This window comes from Pleurodeles waltl, chromosome 10, assembly GCF_031143425.1.
Source record: "Pleurodeles waltl isolate 20211129_DDA chromosome 10, aPleWal1.hap1.20221129, whole genome shotgun sequence".
NCBI lineage: Eukaryota > Metazoa > Chordata > Amphibia > Caudata > Salamandridae > Pleurodeles > Pleurodeles waltl.
In genome coordinates, this window is record NC_090449.1 from 782,570,841 (window position 1) to 782,592,468 (window position 21,628).

General features: G+C 47.6%; 1 protein-coding gene across 1 annotated transcript in view; it reads right to left on the reverse strand.

Annotated features, from left to right (window-relative positions):
* Nucleotides 1–21,628, reverse strand: part of SPMIP4 (sperm microtubule inner protein 4) — a 213,757-nt gene that overhangs the window by 66,740 nt on the left and 125,389 nt on the right. The window contains exon 5 of the mRNA XM_069211409.1: nt 16,304–16,494. Within this exon, the coding sequence (XP_069067510.1) occupies nt 16,304–16,494 (191 nt within the window). The remainder of the gene's footprint in view (nt 1–16,303; nt 16,495–21,628) is intronic.

A 21,628-nucleotide genomic window follows, 5' to 3' on the forward strand; every position in this document is an offset into this window, starting at 1 on the left:
ACAGGCAGAGGCCACCACAGACCTTCCCCCCTCTGGAAACACCAGCACAGCACCCACCCAGCGGACCCATACCTCCGTCCCCAGGACACGTCAATCAGCTGTGTGTCCACCACTACAGGGAACCCAGGATAACCCACCACCCCAACAACAACAAGGACCTGGGGGCAGTGCCAGTGGGCACACGGTCCAGGGGACGGAGGCCCAGGAACACAGGGGAACTGGGAGGACTGGCGTGCGACAGGGGGCGGACAGGCCAAGGGAACCCACTCTCCACGAGGCCCTCTCCTCCATCATGGGAGCATACTGCCACTCCCAGGAGATGATGGTAACGGTACTGGCCAAGTTTCAGGAGACCCAGCGCATGCAGGAGGGACAGTATATGGGCTTCAGGGAGGAACTCAGAACCATGAGCTCCACCCTGGGCACCATCGTAGGGGTGCTGAAGGAAGGACTCAACACCAGGAGGGACACTGTGGCACTCCAAGGGGCCCCTGACACTAGAATGGACGATGAACTGCCCACCACCTCCGCCGGCGCTAGTGGACCGGACGCCCCGCCACAGGACTACCACACCAGCACCCCACCCCCTGCAGAGGGAGAACCACCCCGCAAACGATCCCTGAGATCCAGGAACAAGACAGAGAACGATGCCAAGACCCCCCCCCAAGAAATGAGACCACCCTGATTGTCATCCCACTGTCCCACTTTGTCACCCTGTCCATAATTAAACTGCCCCAGCTCCACTTCCTATGCCCATATGGGCAATGCACCTGTGAGACTAATAGACTGGACTCTGCCATGGACACTCCTCCACCATCAACCCTCACCATTTAACTTCCCCCTCCAATAATTTGCATTTAAATAAACACACCTAAAGCACAAAATTATCTGGAGTCTGTCTGTGATTTCGAAATAGTGTATTTGCAATTACAGTGACAAAATGTTCTTGAAATAGTAATGTCAACATACCTATGTCACACAGCTCTAGTCCATGAGGAATGTAAGCAGATGACACATGTTGGGACCCACATCTGTGAAACCGTAAGGGAAAGTGACAACTCAGTGACCATACACTGGGTGAAAATGACAGACAGGATAGAGGTAGTAGTGTAAAAGTACATGTAGTAGGCAGGAATGTATTCTCACCTGTGCTTCACTGGAAATATTGCTGGATCACTGAGTCCCTGTTCTGCATGTCTTCTTCCTCTGCTTCATCCTGTCCACAGGCTCCACAGCTGCCACAACACCGCTATTTGGACCATCCTCCTGCAGAAAAGGCACTGTTTCATCGCAAAGCCAAGTTGTGAAGCATACAGCAGGCCACGATGATCTGGCACACCTTCTTTGGTGAGTAGAATAGGGATCCACCTGTCATATGCAGGCACCTGAACCTGGCCTTCAGGAGGCCGAAGGTCCGCTTGATCACCCTCCTAGTTCGCTCATGGGCCTCATTGTAGCGTTCCTCTGCCCTGATCCTGGGATTCCTCACTGGGGTCAGTAGCCATGACAGGTTGGGGTACCCAGAGTCACCTGCAAATGGCGAGGGACAACTGTTAGACACACAATAACCTGTAGGGATAACCCCAGACAACCATTCCCACTGTCTTGCTTCCAGGGGCTCACCTAATAGCCACACACGGTGCCTCTGGAGTTGACCCATCACATAAGGGATGCTGCTATTCTACAGGATGTAGGCATCATGCACTGAGCCCGGGAACATGGCATTCACATCGGAGATGTACTGGTCTGCCAAACATACCATCTGTACATTCATCGAATGATAACTCTTCCGGTTTCTGTACACCTGTTCACTCCTGTGGGGGGGACCAAAGCCACATGGGTCCTATCAATGGCACCTATGATGTAGGTGATATGTCCCAGGGCATAGAAATCACCTTTCACTGTAGGCAACTGCTCCACCTGAGGGAAAACAATGTAGCTCCGCATTTGTTTCAGAAGGGCAGACAACACTCTGGACAATACGTTTGAAAACATAGGCTGGGACATCCCTGATGCCATGGCCACAGTTGTTTGAAAAGACCCACTTGCAAGGAAATGGAGCACTGACAGCACCTGCACTTGAGGGGGGATTCCTGTGGGATGGCGGATTGCTGACATCAGGTCTGGCTCCAACTGGGTACACAGTTTCTGGATTGTGGCACGGTCAAACCTGTAGGTGATTATCAAATGTCGCTCCTCCATTGTCGACAGGTCCACCAACGGTTGGTACACCGGAGGATGCCGCCATCTCCTCACATGTCCCAGCAGACGGTGCCTATGAAGGACAACAGTGAGCACAGAGTCAAACAACTCAGTACGTACCCACAGTTTACACAGAACACCAATCATACACAAAAGGTGGCCTGTATGTGTGTTGAGACTAGGCCTAGGTATGTGTGACTCAGTATAAAATGAGGCCATGTGGGCCCCTGAAATGGCGGCTGCCTGACATCTAAAGTGGGACAATGGGATGTGAGGTAACTGCGCTGGCGTTGTACACTGTTGCGGTAGGCGGTCGGAGACTGCGGCGCAATGCTGCATTGGTTAACATTGGACCCTATGGGTCCCAGGAGCCAATGATGATGTACGCCGGCGGTGATGGTACGCACCGCCGCAGACGTGACCGCCATTTTCTATCTGTTCAATTACTCGATACCTGATCTTCGACAGGAGAGGACCTACACTGCAAGTGCTGCTGTGACCTCAGTCTGGAAGAGACAATGGCTCGTGTGTCTGGGGAAAGGGCCCCTGCCTTCAAATCGGAGGAGTTGGAGAAGCTCGTTGATGAGGTCCTCCCCCAGTACACACTACTCTACGGTCCTCCAGACAAACAGGTAAGTACAAAGGGAGCATGTTGTATGGGCTATGCCTGTGTGGAGAGGGCTGGATGTAAGAAGGAACGGGGCAGAGTGCTGCGTGCATGAAAGACGGTGGGTGCATGTGCCACATGCCAAGGGTAGGGATGGGGGCCACTCACTTTGACGGTGCAGTTGGTAATGACTTCTCTTCTTCCCCTGTACATTTCATGTAGGTCAGCGCCCACCAGAAGAAAGATATTTGGCGTGCCATCGCCAAGGACGTCACGACCCTGGGGGTCTACCACAGACGGAGCACCCACTGCCGGAAAAGATGGGAGGACATTCGCCGCTGGAGCAAGAAGACGGCAGAGGCTCAGCTGGAGATGGCCTCCCAACGTGGGAGGGGTGCCCGTCGAACCATGACCCCCCTGATGTTCAGGATCCTGGCGGTGGCCTACCCGGAGTAGGATGGGCGCTTGTGGGCATCACAGCAGACACAAGGGGGTGAGTACACTCTCATTCAGCTGACTTTGCGCGGAGTGGAGTTGTCTGGGTGGGGGAGGAGGGCTGTGGGTTTCCCTAGGCCAGGGCGAGTTCCGTAGGCTAGGCCCCTCCGTAAGGCATGGCCCTGTGGCCCCCCATCCCACTTCTGTAGAGTGCCAAGTACAGCCATTCATACCTCTGTGTCATCTATGTGTGCAGATGTCGTCCATAGCCTTGTAGGCCATTTCCCAGGAATTGCACTGTAGAGCCCAAGAGCGCGGCGTAGTGCAGGGGGCTTCTGTGTCTCTCTTGTCCGCCAACGGTAGCGGTAATCCATGCACTCAACATGTCTTTATTCTGTCTCCCCCCCTTTGTGTGGTCTACCTGTTCTTGTGTGCATTAGCATCATCAGGCGGAGGAGCAGTGGCACCGGAGCACGAGGGAGCTGCATCCCACATGGCCATGGAGGGCCACTCTATGGACTCAGAATTCACCAGTGTGACGGAGGGTGAGGGGAGCTCAATGGCGGGGACAGGAGCTGAGACCAGCAACACGGACTCGTCCTCTGATGGGAGCTCCCTTGTGGTGGCGGCAACATCTGTGCCCCCCGCATCTACAGGTACAGCCGCCACCCCCCCTACCAGCGCCGCCCTCCCAGCAGCCCCTCAGCCTTCGCCCCGTGCCCGCTCACCCAGGAGGGTGGGCATCACCTTTGCCCCAGGCTCCTCAGGCCCTGCCCCAGTCACCCCTGCTGCCCTCAGTGAGGAGGCCATTGACCTCCTCAGGTCACTCACTGTTGGGCAGTCTACCATTTTGAATGCCATCCAGGGTGTAGAAAGGCAGTTGCAACAAACTAATGCATTCCTGGAGGGCATTCATTCTGGTCAGGCGGCCCTTCACTGAGCTTTTCAAACTGTGGCCTCAGCACTGATGGCAGCCATTGTCCCTGTGTCTAGCCTCCCCCCTCAAACTCCCTCCACCCAGACCCAATCCCCTGTACCTCTGCCTATCCCAAGCACACCATCAGACCAGCCTGCACACACCTCACCACACAAGGGAAGCTCAGGAAAACATAAGCACCACACATCCCACTGGCACTCACGCAAGCATCACACACATGCAGACACACCAACATCCACTGCCTCCACTGTGTCCCCCTCCTCGTCGTCTAAGTCTCGTCTAAACACACACCTGCATGCACTACCTCTACAGCCACTACGTCCAGCACACCCCGCTCACGTGCAGTCACCACCCCAACACCATTCACACGTCCCCTGTGTCCTCTTCCAGTGTGTCTGTGACGCCCCCTCCGAAGATACACAAACGCAGGCACACACCCACCCAATAGCCATTCACCTCACGACAGCCTCCAGCGCATGCACCTGCACCCAAAGTCACCCAAAGTACACCTCCTACTACCACCACCTTTTCCTCCACTCCGAAACCCCCTCCAGATACCCGTCCCAGTGTGTCCAAAATAATTTTCCTGTCCAGCCTTGACCTTTTTCCCACACCTCCACCTCCCCGTCCATCTCATAGGTCCTGAAGTAGCACCTCAGCCACAACATCTCCACGACAGTGGTGCCTGTAGTCACAGGTATGTGGAGTGCATCGGCCACCAGGACAGCCAGTGTGGCACAGAGCCACAGCACAGCCAGTCCCCCCCTGTGAAGCATCAGAAGTTGGCCAGTGCCCGGCGGGAGAGGGGGAAGACTCCAGCCACCAAAGCCGCACCCAGGGGTCCCGTTGGGAGTGTGGAGTCAGCTGTTACACCTCCCAAGGTGGGGAAGGGCCACAAGAAACCCGGCAAGTCTGGGAAAAGCAGCACGGCAGAGAAGACCGCCATCATCCCCGCTGCTCAGGAGGCCACCGCCAGCCCCATCCCAGCTGCCCAGGAGGCCACCGCCAGCCCCATCCCAGCTGCCCAGGAGGCCACCGCCAGCCCCAGTCCAGCTGCCTAGGAGGGCCCCGCCAGCCCCATCCCAGCTGCCAAGGAGGGCCCCGCCAGCCGCATCCCAGCTGCCCAGGAGGGCCCCACCAGCCCCAGCCCAGCTGCCCAGGAGGGCCCCACCAGCACAAGCCCAGCTGCCCAGGAGGCCACCACCAGCACAAGCCCCGCTGGGCCATGAAGGACCGCCAGCACAAGCCACGCTGGCCCATGAAGGACTGCCAGCACAAGCACCGCTGAACAGGGCACTGCCAACTCAAGCCCAGCTGGGCCATGAAGGACCGCCAGCACAAGCCCCGCTGGGCCATGAAGGACCGCCAGCACAAGCACCGCTGAACAGGGCACCGCCAAATCAAGCACCGCTGAACAGGGCACCGCTGAACAGGGCACCGCCAACTCAAGCACCGCTGAACAGGGCACCGCCAACTCAAGCACCGCTGAACAGGGCACCGCCAAATCAAGCACCGCTGAACAGGGCACCGCCAACTCAAGCACCGCTGAACAGGGCACCGCCAAGTCAAGCACCGCTGAAAAGAGCACCGCCAACTCAAGCACCGCTGAACAGGACACCGCCAACTCAAGCACGGCTAGCCCGTCATGGGGTGAGTGATGCACTCTGGGCACCAGTCCCCCTCCAGAACCAGTGGAGAGATTCATCCACTACCTCTGTCCTTCACAGGCCCCTCCAGAACCAGTGGAGAGATCCATCCACTACCTCTGTCCTTCACAGGATGAAGCACTCTGGGCACCAGTCCCCCTCCAGAACCAGTGGAGAGATCCATCCACTACCTCTGTCCTTCACAGGATGAAGCACTCTTGGCACCAGTCCCCCTCCAGAACCAGTGGAGACATCCATCCACTACCTCTGTCCTTCACAGGATGAAGCACTCTGGGCACCAGTCCCCCTCCAGAACCAGTGGAGACTGTTATCCACTTGAGAGACTGTGGCTCTGCACTCCCCAGGATTGAACAGTGGTCAAACCACCCACTAGAGAGACTTGAGAGACTGTGGCTTTGCACTCCCCAGGATTGAACAGTGGGCAACCCACCCACTGTAGAGACTTGAGAGACTGTGGCTTTGCACTCCCCAGGATTGAACAGTGGGCAACCCACCCACTGTAGAGACTTGAGAGACTGTGGCTTTGCACTCCCCAGGACTGAACAGTGGGCAAACCACCCACTGTAGAGACTTGAGAGACTGTGGCTTTGCACTCCCCAGGATTGAACAGTGGGCATTGAGCCCCCTCGTGGATCTGGCGTTGTGCACTCATCCGGCTGAGGTGCCCCCCCTTCCCCCTGAGGTGCCTGTTGTATTTCTATCTGATGCCCCTGCAGTGTTCTCTCTGTTTTGATCTGGTATCGAGTGTGGGCCTCGCCCATGCATTTTGGGCCCAGTGGTCCACGGACTATAAATGGTGCAATACCTGGACTTGTATTATTGGTGTATATATTTGTTTATAGTGTATATATATTTTGGAGTACTGTATTTTAAAAGATTACAAGGGTTACGATCATTTCCTTTTGTCTTTGCCTTCTTCCGGGGGGCTTGGGGGGTGTAACTGTTATGTATCAACATGTATTAGTGTGTGTGTTGTAGTGGGTGAGGGTGGGGGTGTTGCGTGTGTGTGTCCCTGTTTTTTGCCTCCCCCCTCCCCTGTGTCGTAGGTGCAGTACTCACCGTGGTCTTCGCCGCCGGCGTTCGTGCTCCTGGTACAGGAGCAGGAAGACTATCGCAGGTAGAATTTGGAGTTCCGGGTCCATGGTGTCCTCGTTCCTCGTGGAGTGTGATGAGGTGAGCGTTTTCCCTTCGAAATTCCTGTTTCTGCCGTGTTTTTATCCGCGGTGAATCCGCCCCGGAAAAGGTGGCAGATTGGCCTGTCATAATAGTGTGGGCGGTACATTGTCTCCCGCCTGTCTGTTGGCGGTGACCGCGCTGTTTGTTTATACCGCCGTGGCAGTCTGAGTGTTAAAGTGGCTGTCTTTGTTTGCGGTTTCCGCCACGGTCGTAATTGCAAATATTTTACCGCCAGCCTGTTGGCGGTCTTACCGCCGCTTTAACACCGTCCGCCAGGGTTGTAATGAGGGCCTTAGTTCCAAATTTAAATGACAAACCTGTGAAAATGATGGAAGCTAATGCTCTTTCACTTTCCAGAAGTGCATACTGTTGCAAGTTCTGCTAGCCAAAATAAAAAAAATAAAAAACTAAGCCTTCTGCATTTCATTTCTTGGACTTAGTTTGATATTGTCCATTGTTTGCAGATCTCATACAGGAGATCAAGGTATTTGGGGTTCAATTGTAACTCTACCCATATTTATTGATATGTGGGCCTTCAGCATTCAAAACATCTAGTTTTTAACAATACAAGATTATTTTGATTTTATATATTTTAAATCTTTTTTTTAACATTTTAGGAAGACTCTGAATTTTAGTGAGTTTATGTTTGAAGGGTTTACTTCTCAGGTTTAGTTATGTCCCAAGAGTGGATTTATGCCACTCTTTTAAAAACAGATAAATAACATGCTACAAGATGTTAAACTATACTGTGGGATTTAAAGATTTTAAACATGTTAAAAGGGGTGCTAGGGTCAAGATTGGCTGGAATTCTAATGGGATACATGCTTGAATGAGTAGAATGCAAGAATGTGGTGGAAAGTTTTTCTTTTTTTCTGCACAAGTTACAACACTTTGAATAGGCATTACTGCTATTTAAGTCTGAAGTGGTTGAAGTACATTTACATAAGATGAACCTTTAAGTTCATATGTCTTAAAGCATGCTGAGGATGTACGTAAACTGATATTTTGTCTCTTGATCAATATTATTGAACTCAGGTAAGCCATTATGTAAGTCTGGGTAGAATTAACATTACCAGCAAAGTTGATTGATTATTATCTACCTCCTAGTCCCTTCAACACCCTTTCCCTTGGAGATAGAGGATAAATATGCCTCTGCATGGTGAACTGGTTCAGATATAATTTTGGTTCTAATCTATTGAACCTAGGGAGTCTACATGGTCCTTCCTTATCGGAATAACACTATGCGGTGAAAATGTTTACCATGCTTTATATTAATGCCAACATACAAGATGCATTTTCTTTGTGGATACCTTGGGCCTGGGGTTACAAAACACTCAGGTTAGTTGAATAAGACACCTTAGCAGTTTTTAGTAAATATTTTGATTAATGATATACATTATAATAATATTCCACTGTATCTGGTTAATGTATGAACCAATGGTAACAATTATGTCAATATTCAAGAATGAAATGAATTGTTGAGGGCTGAAGAATAATGAAAACAATATGGTAAATCCCCACATGAGAAACGGCTACCTTGTAAATGTTGGGACTTTGATAGAAAACTAAATGTTTTCAAGGTACCTGAGCGTAAAATAATTTTACACTGACATCCGCCTAATATGGTGACAATGCAAGGTTCATCATCAGTGGCTCCATCTCTCCATGCAGGGGGAATGAGAGAATGAATTACACTGCATTCGATGCCATCTGCTGACAGATGGATCAGGTGAATGTAGCAGACTCCATTAATAGAGATTGGAATTGTTGGACTTTTTCCCCTTATGCAGGGCCATCACCAATCTTTGTGCCTATTGCCTCCTATTTCTTCTTACCTGTTGTTGTTGGCTTTTGAACTCTGAGTACTTTACCACTGCTAACCAGTGCTAAAGTGCATATGCTCTCTGTGTAAATTATACTGTTGATTGGTTTATCCATGATTGGCATATTTGATATACTGGTAAATCCCTAGTACAGTGCAATAGAGGTGTCCAGGGCCTGTAAATCAAATGCTACTAGTGGGCCTGCAGCACTGGCTCTGCCACCCACATTAGTAGCCCTGTAATCATGTATCAGACCTGCCACTGCAGTGTCTGTGTGTGCAGTTTTAAACTGCCAATTCGACTTGGCAAGTGTACCCACTTGCCAGGCCTAAACCTTCCCTTTTCTTACATGTAAGACACCCCTTAGGTAGGCCCTAGGTAGCCCCATGGACAGGGTGCAGTGTATGTTTAAGGTAGGACATATACTAATGTGTTTTATGTGTCCTAACAGTGAAATACTGCTACATTCGGTTTCCACTGTTGCAAGGCCTATCCCTCTCATAGGTTAACATGGGGGCTGCCGTTAAATATGATTAAAGTGTAGATTCCCTTTGGGAGCGGATAGACATGGAGTTTGGGGTCTCTGAGTTCACAATTTAAAAATACATCTTTTAGCAAAGTTGGTTTTAAGATTGTGTATTGGAAAATGCCACTTTTAGAAAGTGGGCATTTTCTTGCTTGAACCATTCTGTGACTCTGCCTGTTTGTGGATTCCGTGTCTGGGTCAGTTTGACAGTTGGGCTGATTGCATCTCTCTCTAGAAAGTGACTCAAAAGGAGCTGGGATGTAGCCTGCAGTTCCTGATTCCAGGAATCCCAAGGTGCCTCCTGCGTTATCTGTCAGCATCATCAGGGATTAGGGTTAAATCATATCTCTGTTCTTGGTTAAACCTTCATGTTTCTAAGTAAACATAATGTGCTGTGTTAAACAATTGGTTTTATTAATGCTTGTTTTACCAATGCTTGTTTGCTAATGTGAGCAGGTATAGACATGTGCTTCTAATTGTGTGTGGTGTAGTCCTGTGCTTCTAATTGGGTGCGGTGACTCATCCACATGTGGAAACTCAACTGCTTTCCAGATTGGCTATTAATAGCAGAGTGAAGCATGCCTCCCTGCTTGGCTTTGTTTTGCTTCCTGATCTCAGCATCTGATTTGGCAGTCCAGCCCCTGCCGTCATCCTTGTATTCAGGACTTTTGAGCAATTCTTTCTTCGATCCTGTACCAGCTGACACCAGGCATTCCTCCAGCACGCCGGAAAAGACTGCAGCTAAGTGACTAGTATTCTCCAGGAAGTTTGTTCTTTGAACGCCACACTTTCCTAGAACAGCTGGTGTATTTCAGACCTCGTATTTTGGCAGAGTGCTTATCTTGAAGAGACAAATGCATTTCTGAACATTGTACATTATTATTGTAGTTACTTGCCTAAATGTGCTTCAAGAAATCTGCTTGAACTCAAATATTACAAAAAGTGACAGTGCAATTTTAAAAGAGCACTTACATGACTTTTCTTTCTCTAATAGCATAACTCCTGGATTTAAATTGTGTCATTCATGCCTGTGCTTCAGTTTTGAGGAGTTTGCTTTTGAAGGGTTTTTCACACACACAGTGAAACCAAACCAAACTGTGCCACCCTAACTGTTTAAACCCAGAGTGGACATTTGTATTTCTTGGATTGTTTTTGTTCCTTTTAGTTTAACCCTATGCATGCAGGAAAGTTATACGTGATATGATTAATGCCCTTGTTTGTCTTTCTTGTGCATGATAAGTGTAACCACAGTTCTACTTGTAGTGTGCAACAGTAAATCTCTGTGAAGCCAGTCCTAGTGTTGTAGTACTTGTTGTTATGGTACTCAGTTTGGGTTTTTGGTAATGCAGTGTTAGTAATTGTGCCAACAGTTATTATTATCCAAGAAAAGTGCTGGAGCATCCCGGTGTTCTTCTACCACTCCCGTGCCCATATCAGAAGGAGAGATTCAGTTTCAAGGAAGTTGAGTGCACTAACTCTACTATCACTCTGTCAACAACAACCTGCCCCCCGAAGATACAGGGTGCCTGGCTGGACAGGCAAGACGTGACAGTGTTTTGTATCTTTCTCTTCCACTCCCCCTTTCCTTTTGGGACACATGCTGGGGTTTCTGTGTCCACCAGGAAGTGCCGAGCGGTGTTTCAGAAGGTCGGGGGCATACCATCACCCCTGAAGACATCCTGCTTTTCAGGTGAGTGGCCCGTCTCGACACTGATGAGCCATCTGTGCTAGGAGGGAGGGGAGGAGTGGTCACTCACACCTGAAAGGGCTGTGTCTGCCCTCACGCAATGCAGTCTCCAACCCCCTGTTGTGTGTTTGGGCCTGGCCTGGGCAAGGCAGGATTTCACAAAGAAGAGAGACTTTCCTTTTAAGTAAGCCTACTTCAAAGGCCAAAATGGGTATAAGAAGGGCACCCAAAACCACAGACTTTAGTTCACTTCTGGACATCAAGAGGAACCTCTGACCTGGAAAAGAGCTGAAGAGCTGAGGAGAAGTGCTGCCCTGCCTGAGACTGTGCTTTGTGGAGCTATCCTGCAGTTGCTGCTTCTGCCTGGTGAAAGGGGAAAAAGACTGGACTTTGTTGGGCATTCCTGCTTGTGAAGAAATCTCCAAGGGCTTGTCCTGAGCTTGCCTCCTGTTGTTGAAGTCTCAGGGCCATTAAAGACTTCCCCTGCCAGCACCTGGACTCTCTGCAAGACTCCTGCCCTGCCAAGTGGTGCCCTATCCAGTTGACAGGTGAAGCTGGCAGACCAAGATTGTAAATCCAAGCACAGAGCGCTGTGCGTGGAAATTTACGATGCAACCTCCGAGACGCTGGTTTTGCAGCTGAAATCGACCCTTGGCCTGCAGCGTGGCTGGAACTTTGACGCATGGGGCTGGAGAAATTACATGCAACACCGCTAACCGAGGCTGGTAACATTGCAACCCACACAGCGCGGTTTTGCTGATACCGTGCAGCATGATTTTCGACGCAAAGCTTTCTGGATGTGGAAAAATTATGCAACGCCTGCCCGGACCTGAGTGCTTGCCCGGAACGATGCATCGCCCTCCTACGGAGAAGAAAAACAACGCACGCCGACCCGCCCAGAGAAGGAGAAACTACGCACGGTCGCTTGCAGGTGAGAAATCGAAGCACTGCTAACCTTTTTGCTGCACACTCACCCATGCGTGTTATTTTGAAGCTACCCAGGTACTCTTCAATGTTAACTGTGTTTTTACTGTTTACAAAAGGTTTTAAGACTCTTTTGCTTTTCACAATTAATGCCTTGACTTGTGTATGGTGGATTTTTGTTGTTTTGGTCTTGTTTTGTTTAGATAAATATTTCCTATTTTTCTAAACCTGTGTTGTGTCATTTTGTAGTGTTTACACCAAGCTACTGTGTGTGTTGGTACAAATACATTAAACCTAGACTCTGAAGTTAAGCCTGCCTGCTTGTGCCAAGCTACCAAGGGGGTGAGTGAGGGTTAGCTGAGGGTGATTCTCCTTTACCCTGACTAGATTGAGGGTCCTTGCTTGGACAGGGGGCAACCTGACTGCCAAACAAAGACCCCATTTCTAACAGGAATGGAAAACTAGCACTGCCCAGGAGAGCTAACATCCAGGTTACCGATCAGAGGCCACAGTGGCCCGCAGCCCACGTGTGAACAGAACTGAGCACTGACTCTTTGTTGTTGTGGTAGCCAACAGAGCTTCCCCCTCCTTAAACAGATAAAACGGGGGCTAAAGAAAATAGACAAATTCAGGGCTCTCCCAGTGCGGAGTCCAAGATGGAGCTGGTGGCCATGTAGGAACCGCTGGAGGAAAGTCACAGTGGAGTAAGCAGAACACAAGCAGGCTGGGCCAAGGAAACAGTCAAGGCTGCTCAAATTACATAGGACCACCATGTTGTGAGGCTCCTCTCAACAATAGGGAAATGAGTAACTCTAAGGGATGTGAATAGGAAACAAGAGGAACCAGAAAGAGAGAGCATTCCCACATGCATAAGCCATCCAATGGGAAATGACTAGTGATGCAAATATCCACATCAGTGGACTACATGAGAAGAGATAGGTCTAGGGCAAGCAATTAAGAGTTGCACAGACTGGGAGGGAGGTTCTAGCTAAAGCACTTGCTGGAACCATGGGTTGAAATTAAGAAGGGAAATACTCCACTCTATCCCCACTTCCACTGCTTGTAATTTGCCATTCTACAATATATACGTTTTTAGATGCACACACACTCACAAGAAGACACAGCCCTTTAGGGCAACAACCAGAACTGTGGTGAAATTGACAAAAACTCTCACCAAAGATCCAAAGATAAACTTTTAGCGACTCTGACTGAAATTAAGTGTGACCTGGAGAGATCATTAACAGATGACATTACAGAATTAAGTGTTAACATTGATAGAGAAGGAGTTAAGATCAGAACTGAACCTCAACCCATGGACAAGAGATTAGAGATGGCTGAGAGCCAGCTTTCCAACACAGCTGAGTCAGACCAATCAGTTACCCACTTTGCCTGCCATCTTGAGTCACAAACTAAATGACTTGTTTGAGATCTATGGAAGGCAGAAAACCTACGGAAAGTAGCACATCTGATCAAGAAAATAAGAGTGAAATTCCCTGTAATTGGGGATGCAAAAAAAGCATTTGACAAGATGAGTTGCAATTTCCTAGAAGTGGTGCTGGTTAAAGGTGGAATGACAAGCTATATTATGGCTAACTATAAAGCCCTGTAGTTGCAGATCAGGGTAGATAGGATCTGTGTGGATAGGATGAAGCAGGCTAAAGGGACAAGATAGAGCTGTCCTCTGTTGCTTATTCTCCTCACCCTCGTAATAGAATGGCTGGCAGCATTGATACACTTCATACTGAAATAAAAGGAGTCCAATGTGGAAAGGCAAAAATAAAGTAAGCCTGTTTGTAAATGACATGCTTCTCCTCACTGATCCCAAGACCTCACTGCCCACCCTGCTGCGGGGCTTAGTAAAATGTAAAAAATGTATTGGACTTTACAACAGATAAAGTCTGATGTCTTGAACATTTAGTTACTGGGGGTGAGCGTAACTGATCTAATTCTCTATAGCGTCATTCTTGCTATATTATTCCTAATTATGCAAAATCCAGCATTATTGCTATTATCTTAGTGCAAAATGCACCCTAATGGGTCCCAGGACGCATTTTGCACTAGGAAAATAACACTAAATGCTACTGCACACAACAGTAGGGACCAGCAGCCACTTGCTGTCCCTTAGCTCAGTGGTTCCCAACCTGTGGTCCGGCGACCCCTGGGTTTCCACAAAGCCTCTTTAGGGGGTCCGCAACTGCTTAGAAAATTAAATAATATTAACAAATTAGGTCTCTTGCTTTCAGTAATGACTCAGTGGGAAGTCCCCGGATTTCAATAATGATTCAGAGTGGGTCCCCGGGTTCCAGTACTGATAAAGTGGGGGTCCACAGAAGTCAAAAGGATGGGAACAACTACCTTAGTTCATTGTTACTGTGCTCTTGCGGCAAGATTTTTGCCAAAATTACTCTTAATTATTTAAACTGCTGTAATTGTGTAATTTAGGCAATCACAAGAGTAATGTGTAATTACTGAAATTACTCCGATTACTCTTGCATAATTACAATTTTGCCCAGGTCTAGTTCTTCCAGTAGGAGAGAGAAAATATCCTGTAAAGTTCTTGCACAATGAGATGGGGTAAGCGAACAATTATATATCTGGAGATTTCCCATGGTAATTCTGTGACAGACTGGACTAGAGTTAACTGGACATCTCTGAAAGCCCAGATCAAGGCCAGTCTGACCAGAAGGCAATGTCTCTATGTTTCTTGGCTTAAGAGTATCAATGTTATGAAAATTAATATATTTTTAATCTTGATGTAACTACTCCAGGCTCTTCAACCTTTAGTACCACTCATGGCAATAGAAGCCCTACAGAGGTTATTTCTAAACTTTATCTGGACAGGAGGAAGAGATAGATTTAACCAGAACATCTTAATGGCATTTAGAATTAAGGACAGCTTTGCATGACCGACCTTCTGAAATATTACTATGTAATAAAATTAAGAATTATAATTGAATGGTCTGCCAGAGAAAAAGGAAAGATGGCCCCATCTCGCTCTACAGAGAGTCATGCCCACAAAACCTAGATATCGCTACACCCTCACTAACGGTATTGGACAAAATAACTGTTAGGGAGGTCTCACTACTTTTTCAGCTCCTTTCAACTCAAACCAACAATTCTTACCAGATATGGAGGGAAAGTGATTTGAGGGATGGAAACTAGGGGAAGTCCTACTGTTAACCTCGATATGAGGAAAGAGCAACTAGAGGACTAGCTCCCTTTCAAAAAATTCTTAGATTCATATAATATGGTGAAAGGCCTGATCTGGAGGATATACAGTGTGCTTAATAATTGCGCAGACCCAAAGAATGGGGTTACCAGATAGAATAGGAGTCACAGTAGGTGAGGGTAATCTCTGACAAACTGTGAGGCAGATACTGAATAATGTACACACGTTTTAAAAGTAGTCAGAATTGTGAGGCAAACTATAAGCTATTCATGCATTGGTACCAAAATGCGTGTAGAGTGAACAAATGTATGCAAGAGAGTCAGACATTTGCTGGAGATGTGAGGGAGAAGGGTTCACTTATCTCTGTGATGTCTTATGATTTTAATCATTCAGGTTCCCTGGACCCTACATTTGGAATATACAACATGCCAGACGGTGCTCCATAACCTCTCTCACCACTTGCAAGAGCTACTTTAGGGCTCACCTACTAAGGTATGAGGAAAGTAACTTCAGCTAGTCCTCGTTCATTCATCCATGAATTCCACTATTGTTAACCTGTCCTTCCTGTAAATGCGTTCATAATGTACATATAAATTAGGATTTCCAATCTGTATAGTACTTTGAGGATAACTATTCCAAATCCACCAATTGCCATGATCCTGTCTGTGTAGTAGCCAAACTGCTTCTGCTGGTGGCCTTAAGTACCAGGGTTCTGATTTGCACTTTGTTATTCTCCTGAAATTGATCAAATGGATTATGGGCTTGAAAAAAAACTATCACCCGTTCGTATAAGGAAGACAGTAAGCAGACTTTTGATAAACTAGGAAAATAAACACATTATTCAACTATATTATTAAATACAGATGCATCTATCAGAAATATAACCTGAAGCAATGGCAGGTATCTGTGAAGATTACATTTGTACTAAAAGTAAAATAGTTGACAATGCAACCTTTAATAAAGAGGGTTGAGAACGTACTGTAGATGCTCAGTTGTAAACCTGTCAGCAACGGTGATGCTCAAAAATCAATCCACGTGTTACAAAGTGTTTTTGTTTAGCTCACAGCAGTGCAAAGCCTCGTGAAATAGTAGAGAGCACATACAAAGGCATACCTCGGCTCTAATGGGTTGAAAACTGGTTCTCCCTTACCTGATGTTTTCCTTAGGACAACAGCATCGTAACTTGACGCAGGGGTGTGAGGATGAAGAGGTGGAGCACTGCTTGCTCGAACTCCAGTGTCTGGGTCGTCTGGTGAACGATAGCTTGGGAACATGGCATACTTGGAAATGTGAGACTGGTAAGGATGTTCTGCTGGAAATTTCTGGAAGATCTGATTTACACTGATTAAAGATTTTAAAAAACAACAGATCAGTTGCCACCTTTGCAAAGCAAGACAGTAATTTCTATTAGTTCAACGAGGTCTGTTTTAAAGATGCAGTAGCAAAATATTGCAGAGTCTAAGGGGGTCATTCTGACCCTGGCGGTAGACTACCGCCAGGGCCAACGACCGCGGGAGCACCGCCAACAGGCTGGCGGTGCTCCCATGGGCATTCTGACCGCGGCGGTACAGCCGCGGTCAGAAACGGAAAACCGGCGGTGTCCCGCCGGTTTCCCGCTGCCCAAGGGAATCCTCCATGGCGGCGCTGCAAGCAGCGCCGCCATGGGGATTCCGACCCCCTTACCGCCAGCCTGGTTCTGGCGGTTTTGACCGCCAGAACCTGGCTGGCGGTAACGGGTGTCGTGGGGCCCCTGGGGGCCCACCAAGATTTTCAGTGTCTGCCAAGCAGACACTGAAAATCGCGACGGGTGCAACTGCACCCGTCGCACCCCTTCCACTCCGCCGGCTCCATTCGGAGCCGGCATCCTCATGGAAGGGGGTTTCACGCTGGGCTGGCGGGCGGCCTTCTGGCGGTCGGCCGCCAGCCCAGCGGGAAACTCAGAATTACCGCGGCGGTCTTTTGACCACGCAGCGGTATTCTGCTGGCGGGACTTTGGCGGGCGGCCTCCGCCGCCCGTCAAAGTCAGAATGACCCCCTAAATCTAGGAGTATTACCTATTAAACACTATCAACTTTTGGCATGGAAATAAAATATGTTGCATAAAAAACTAAAGTTTCAAAGTGTTGTAGTCTTTGAGATTTACACAAAAAATTATGGCCCGAATTTAAGAAAAGTGGCACTGTATACAAACCAGCACCACTTTTTTTGCACTCCTTAGCGCCCCCTACCACCACCATGCGGGCGCGGTATTTAACATATGGCGCACCATAGCACAGGGTAGGGGCAATAATGTCACAATTTATGACGCTATTGATGTACTGTGAGAGATTAGCACCAACATTTTGGCGCTAATCCTACAGTGCACATAGGGGCCCATTGAAAACAATGGTATCCCCCCTTTTAACGCCAGGTCTGTGCAGGTGTTAAAAGTAACTGCTAAAAATTGTGCAGTGGAATATCTTGGATTCCACTGCGCCATTTTTGCAGTCCCCTAATGGGGGAGCACCCCCCCTTGCAGATATTATGCCCGCTGCAGGCAGAATGTGGCGCAAGGGATTATATACTGGCGCAATGCATGCACTTTGTAAATATGGCGCAGTGAATTTGGCCTCATTGGGCCACTTAGTGTCATAAAAAAACTACACAAATGTGGCGCGAGAGGCGCTAGGCCATCTTAAAACTGGGCCTATATGAGGTGAGTCGAGATCTGTTCCAAGATTCCAAGTATGCTTTGGAAGTTTATCCATAAAAAATGTTAAAGTAAAAATAAACTATCATGCCCTGCAATAAACATAAAAAAGGGAGTTAATGTTAATGTGAATTAAGACCTTAAATCAGCTGCATGCAAGAATTTGTCACAAAATCTTAAAAGAACTCCATTAATGCTATGAAACTTTCATGATGGTGACCCCGTGCAATCACAAAAGCACATTCATATTGGTTCCCGTAATGTAAGTTTTCCCCTAACCCAAACCAGCAAGGGGGTTTCACGTTTGGCTCTTCTACACTGACGTGCAGAGTTTGCTACTGAATTTTATTTGTCACTAGTACTTTTATTTTGTTAATACTTGAAAACTGTAAAACATGGACCTACAATACGAAATAAAAAAAATACAAAATTGTAGCAACTCATTGCAGCTGATGTTTTTATACTCGACCACGATTTTTGGAAAGGCTCGATTACAAACAGATGTCCAAGTGAAAGGCTGTCTCATCACAAACTTCACATTAGATGAATCCTTACCCCAGAGACAAGCAATTCATTTGCCATTTCAAATAATAGACAGAGAAAAAGAAAACTCCTTTAAGAACTCTCAATCAATGAATAAATAATCAGCTTTTATAGTGCTAAAATTACAAAATAGCATTTAAGCATTAGAGATGCCAGATGGAAAGTATTTTTTACTAATTCTATTCCATTTTCCATCCCAAGATTAAAAACCATCTGAGTTTATCTATCCCAAGCAGTGGCAACAAAATGAATGTCTAAGGAGGCCACCTGGTAGGGATGAAACCAGCTAATCACAGATTTTAAAACATGAGGATATACCGAGCAGTAAATTAAAATCAACAGAAACGACACAAGACTGACTAATGAGGTGCTGCTGTCCTCCGATTTAATGTAAAGCAGGTGGAACCAACAGTCATCACTTACCTTGAAACAACAATGTGCTGAAAGGACACTTCCTTGAGCAATCCCTATGGCTTAATGAAAACAAGTGGCAATGCTTATGTGAAGACAGACTGAACCTAAGTCACATATACCATCCAGCTCGGGGAACCACCTTGCTTCATCATTAAAGAACCCTCAGAGACCCCAAAGATGATGTGTGTAAAACACAACCATTATTTACAAGAAGCAACAGCAGACAGCTAACACAAAAAAGGATCTTGCGGAAGATAAAGAACAACGTGGAAATGAACCCATTGCCTACTCTTAATCTTTATTACTCTGATCCACAGTCCTCCCTGTCCTTACAGTCTGAGATGACCTGCACCCATGAGACAGTTACATTTCTGCCCTTTCCCCTCACATATAAATGATCCCCTCCCCTCTCCCACCTCCAGCTGTTATTCAAGCTCAACTTTGTGAAGAAGAAAATTAAGGCAGGTTGGAGGGAGGGAATGTAGGACTGTGACAGGGAGGTGTATGGATCACGTTATGAAGATTACTGGTAAGTAATAGGTTCATTACCCCTTCACCCATCCCATGTCTTACAGTTTGAGGGTATAACAAAACTTTATATTTTCTGAAAACACTTGTGTACAAAGCTATATTAGGTTTGCAGAAATCCCACACTTAATAAACTCAAAACAACACTCTCTTTTATTTACTATCAAATAGTTTTTCAAGATTCCAGAACCAAATTTAACAAAGGCCTTGTTTCCCAAATCTAAATGGTAATGCTTCACAAACTTATCAGCATCTGACTATGTTGCTGCCCTGAGGCACCCCACTAGCCTCTGCTCATGATTCAGCAGCTCCTCTGGTAGATCTGGCTCTGATGTTCCCGGGAACAGAGATTCCCATTGACAAGTAAGACTGACCAATAACCTGGCGTACCCATATTCCTATAGCTGGAGTCAAAGGCTTTCTTCCTTCATTACCTGGACCATAAACAGTAATAAAGGACTCTGGCTCTGAAACCCTTTGTTCTATCAAGGTAGATTAGTAAACCCCTTCTTACATCTAGTGCCAAGAGATAATTGGGCTATGAACGTAAATGAAAAACTGCAAGAACAATTTCCTGAGATGAATGAAACTGTAAATGTACCTTGCTTTGAACTTAGGATTTAAGCGTACAACCACCCTATCAGAAAAGAATGTTAAGTAAGAGTAAGTAGAAACCAAGATGCTTATTTCTCAAACCTTCTTGCCGATGTTATGTCTACCACAAATGCTACCTCTGCTGTCTCTAAGGGCTCAAAAGGAGGAACTGGTGACCTTCTTAACCCTGGGGGACATCCCTAGGTGGAAGGACTGCAAAGGCTAATGGTGTTTTTAACCTTAAACTTGTAAGTAACCTCTATACTAATGGTGACATTTTTAAAACATATCCCCATAACTCTCTGACTTCTCTGCATTGAGATGCTAAGGTAGAATGCACAGGGTCCTTTTGGAAACTTTCATTTAGGAAATCCAGTATCTTGAATTCATTAAAGGAGATGGGAATCAAGTCACTATCCTTACACCAATGTTCAAAATATATCTAATGATTAGGATAGATGAAAGGTGAGACAGCCTTCACCAATCTTTTATAATAATGGTTACATCTCTTGAGAAGCTGAAGATTTGGAGGCCCACCCATTCAACTTTCACTTTGTGAGGTGAAGCAGTTCCAGAGACCTCAAAGGTAACTAAGGATAACACAGAAGGGGTGGGTAGAGAGGCAGATAGAGATAATGATGTACTGGCATCTCAATCAGCGACAAAAACTTTGCTCTCCATGGTCAATATGAGAGTATCTGAATCACTAATACATTCTCTTCCTAAATCTTCTTATGCAACCTGGGGAGAAGGGGAATGGGGGTGAATGCATGCAGAAGACACATGCCACAAAAATCAATAGTTCATTTATCTCCCATATATGCTGACACAATGGGGGTCATTAAGAGTTTGGCTGGCGGCCTCTCATTACGACACTAGCGGTCTTCAGACCGCCAGGGCTGTGGTGGCGGTCTGACCGCCGCCAAAGCGATTGTCCATCCGCTTTGGCGGTGGTCAGACCACCACATTATGACTGTGGCGATTGGACCACAGTCGAACCGCCAGCACCTCCAGTTTCCCTCCACTGAAGGGACTGGTGGTGCTGGCCATCCTAATCTGCCAGGGCAGCGCTGCATGCAACACCGCCCTGGGGATTACGACCCCCTCTCCACCAGATTTTACATGGCTGTTGCACCGCCATGTAAAAGCTGGCGGAGAAGGGGTGCAGGGGGCCCCTTGGGGGCTCTTGCACTGCCCATGCACTTGGCATGAGCAGTGCAGGGCCTCCATGGACAGCCCTTTGTGCTTTTCACTGTCTGCGTTGCAGACAGTGAAAAGCACAACGGGTGCTGTTGCACCCTACGCACTACAACATTGCCGCCGGCTCAATTTTGAGCCGGCCTCAATGTTGCGGGCTGTCCCCTGCTAAGCCAGCGGGCGGAAACACCGTTTCTGCCCACTGACCCAGCGGGGAACTTGCAATGGGGCCCAGGGGAAGGCAGCCGCACTGTTGGCATTCTGACCATGGGAGTTTGGTGGGCAGCCTTTTCTGCCCACCAAACTCGTAATGACCCCCTAAATCTTCAGCAACAATCAGACAGGAGCTTATCCAATGGACAGGAGAAGATGTAAATTGTCTTGTGTAATTCTTCTCCACAACAAAAGGTGGACTCTGCCTCTCTCAGCGGTGAACAGAGCTCTGATACAAACTTCTCTCCTGGACTTGTTAAAAGAACATTTCTTCCATAAGGGGTGGTCACGCAGGCC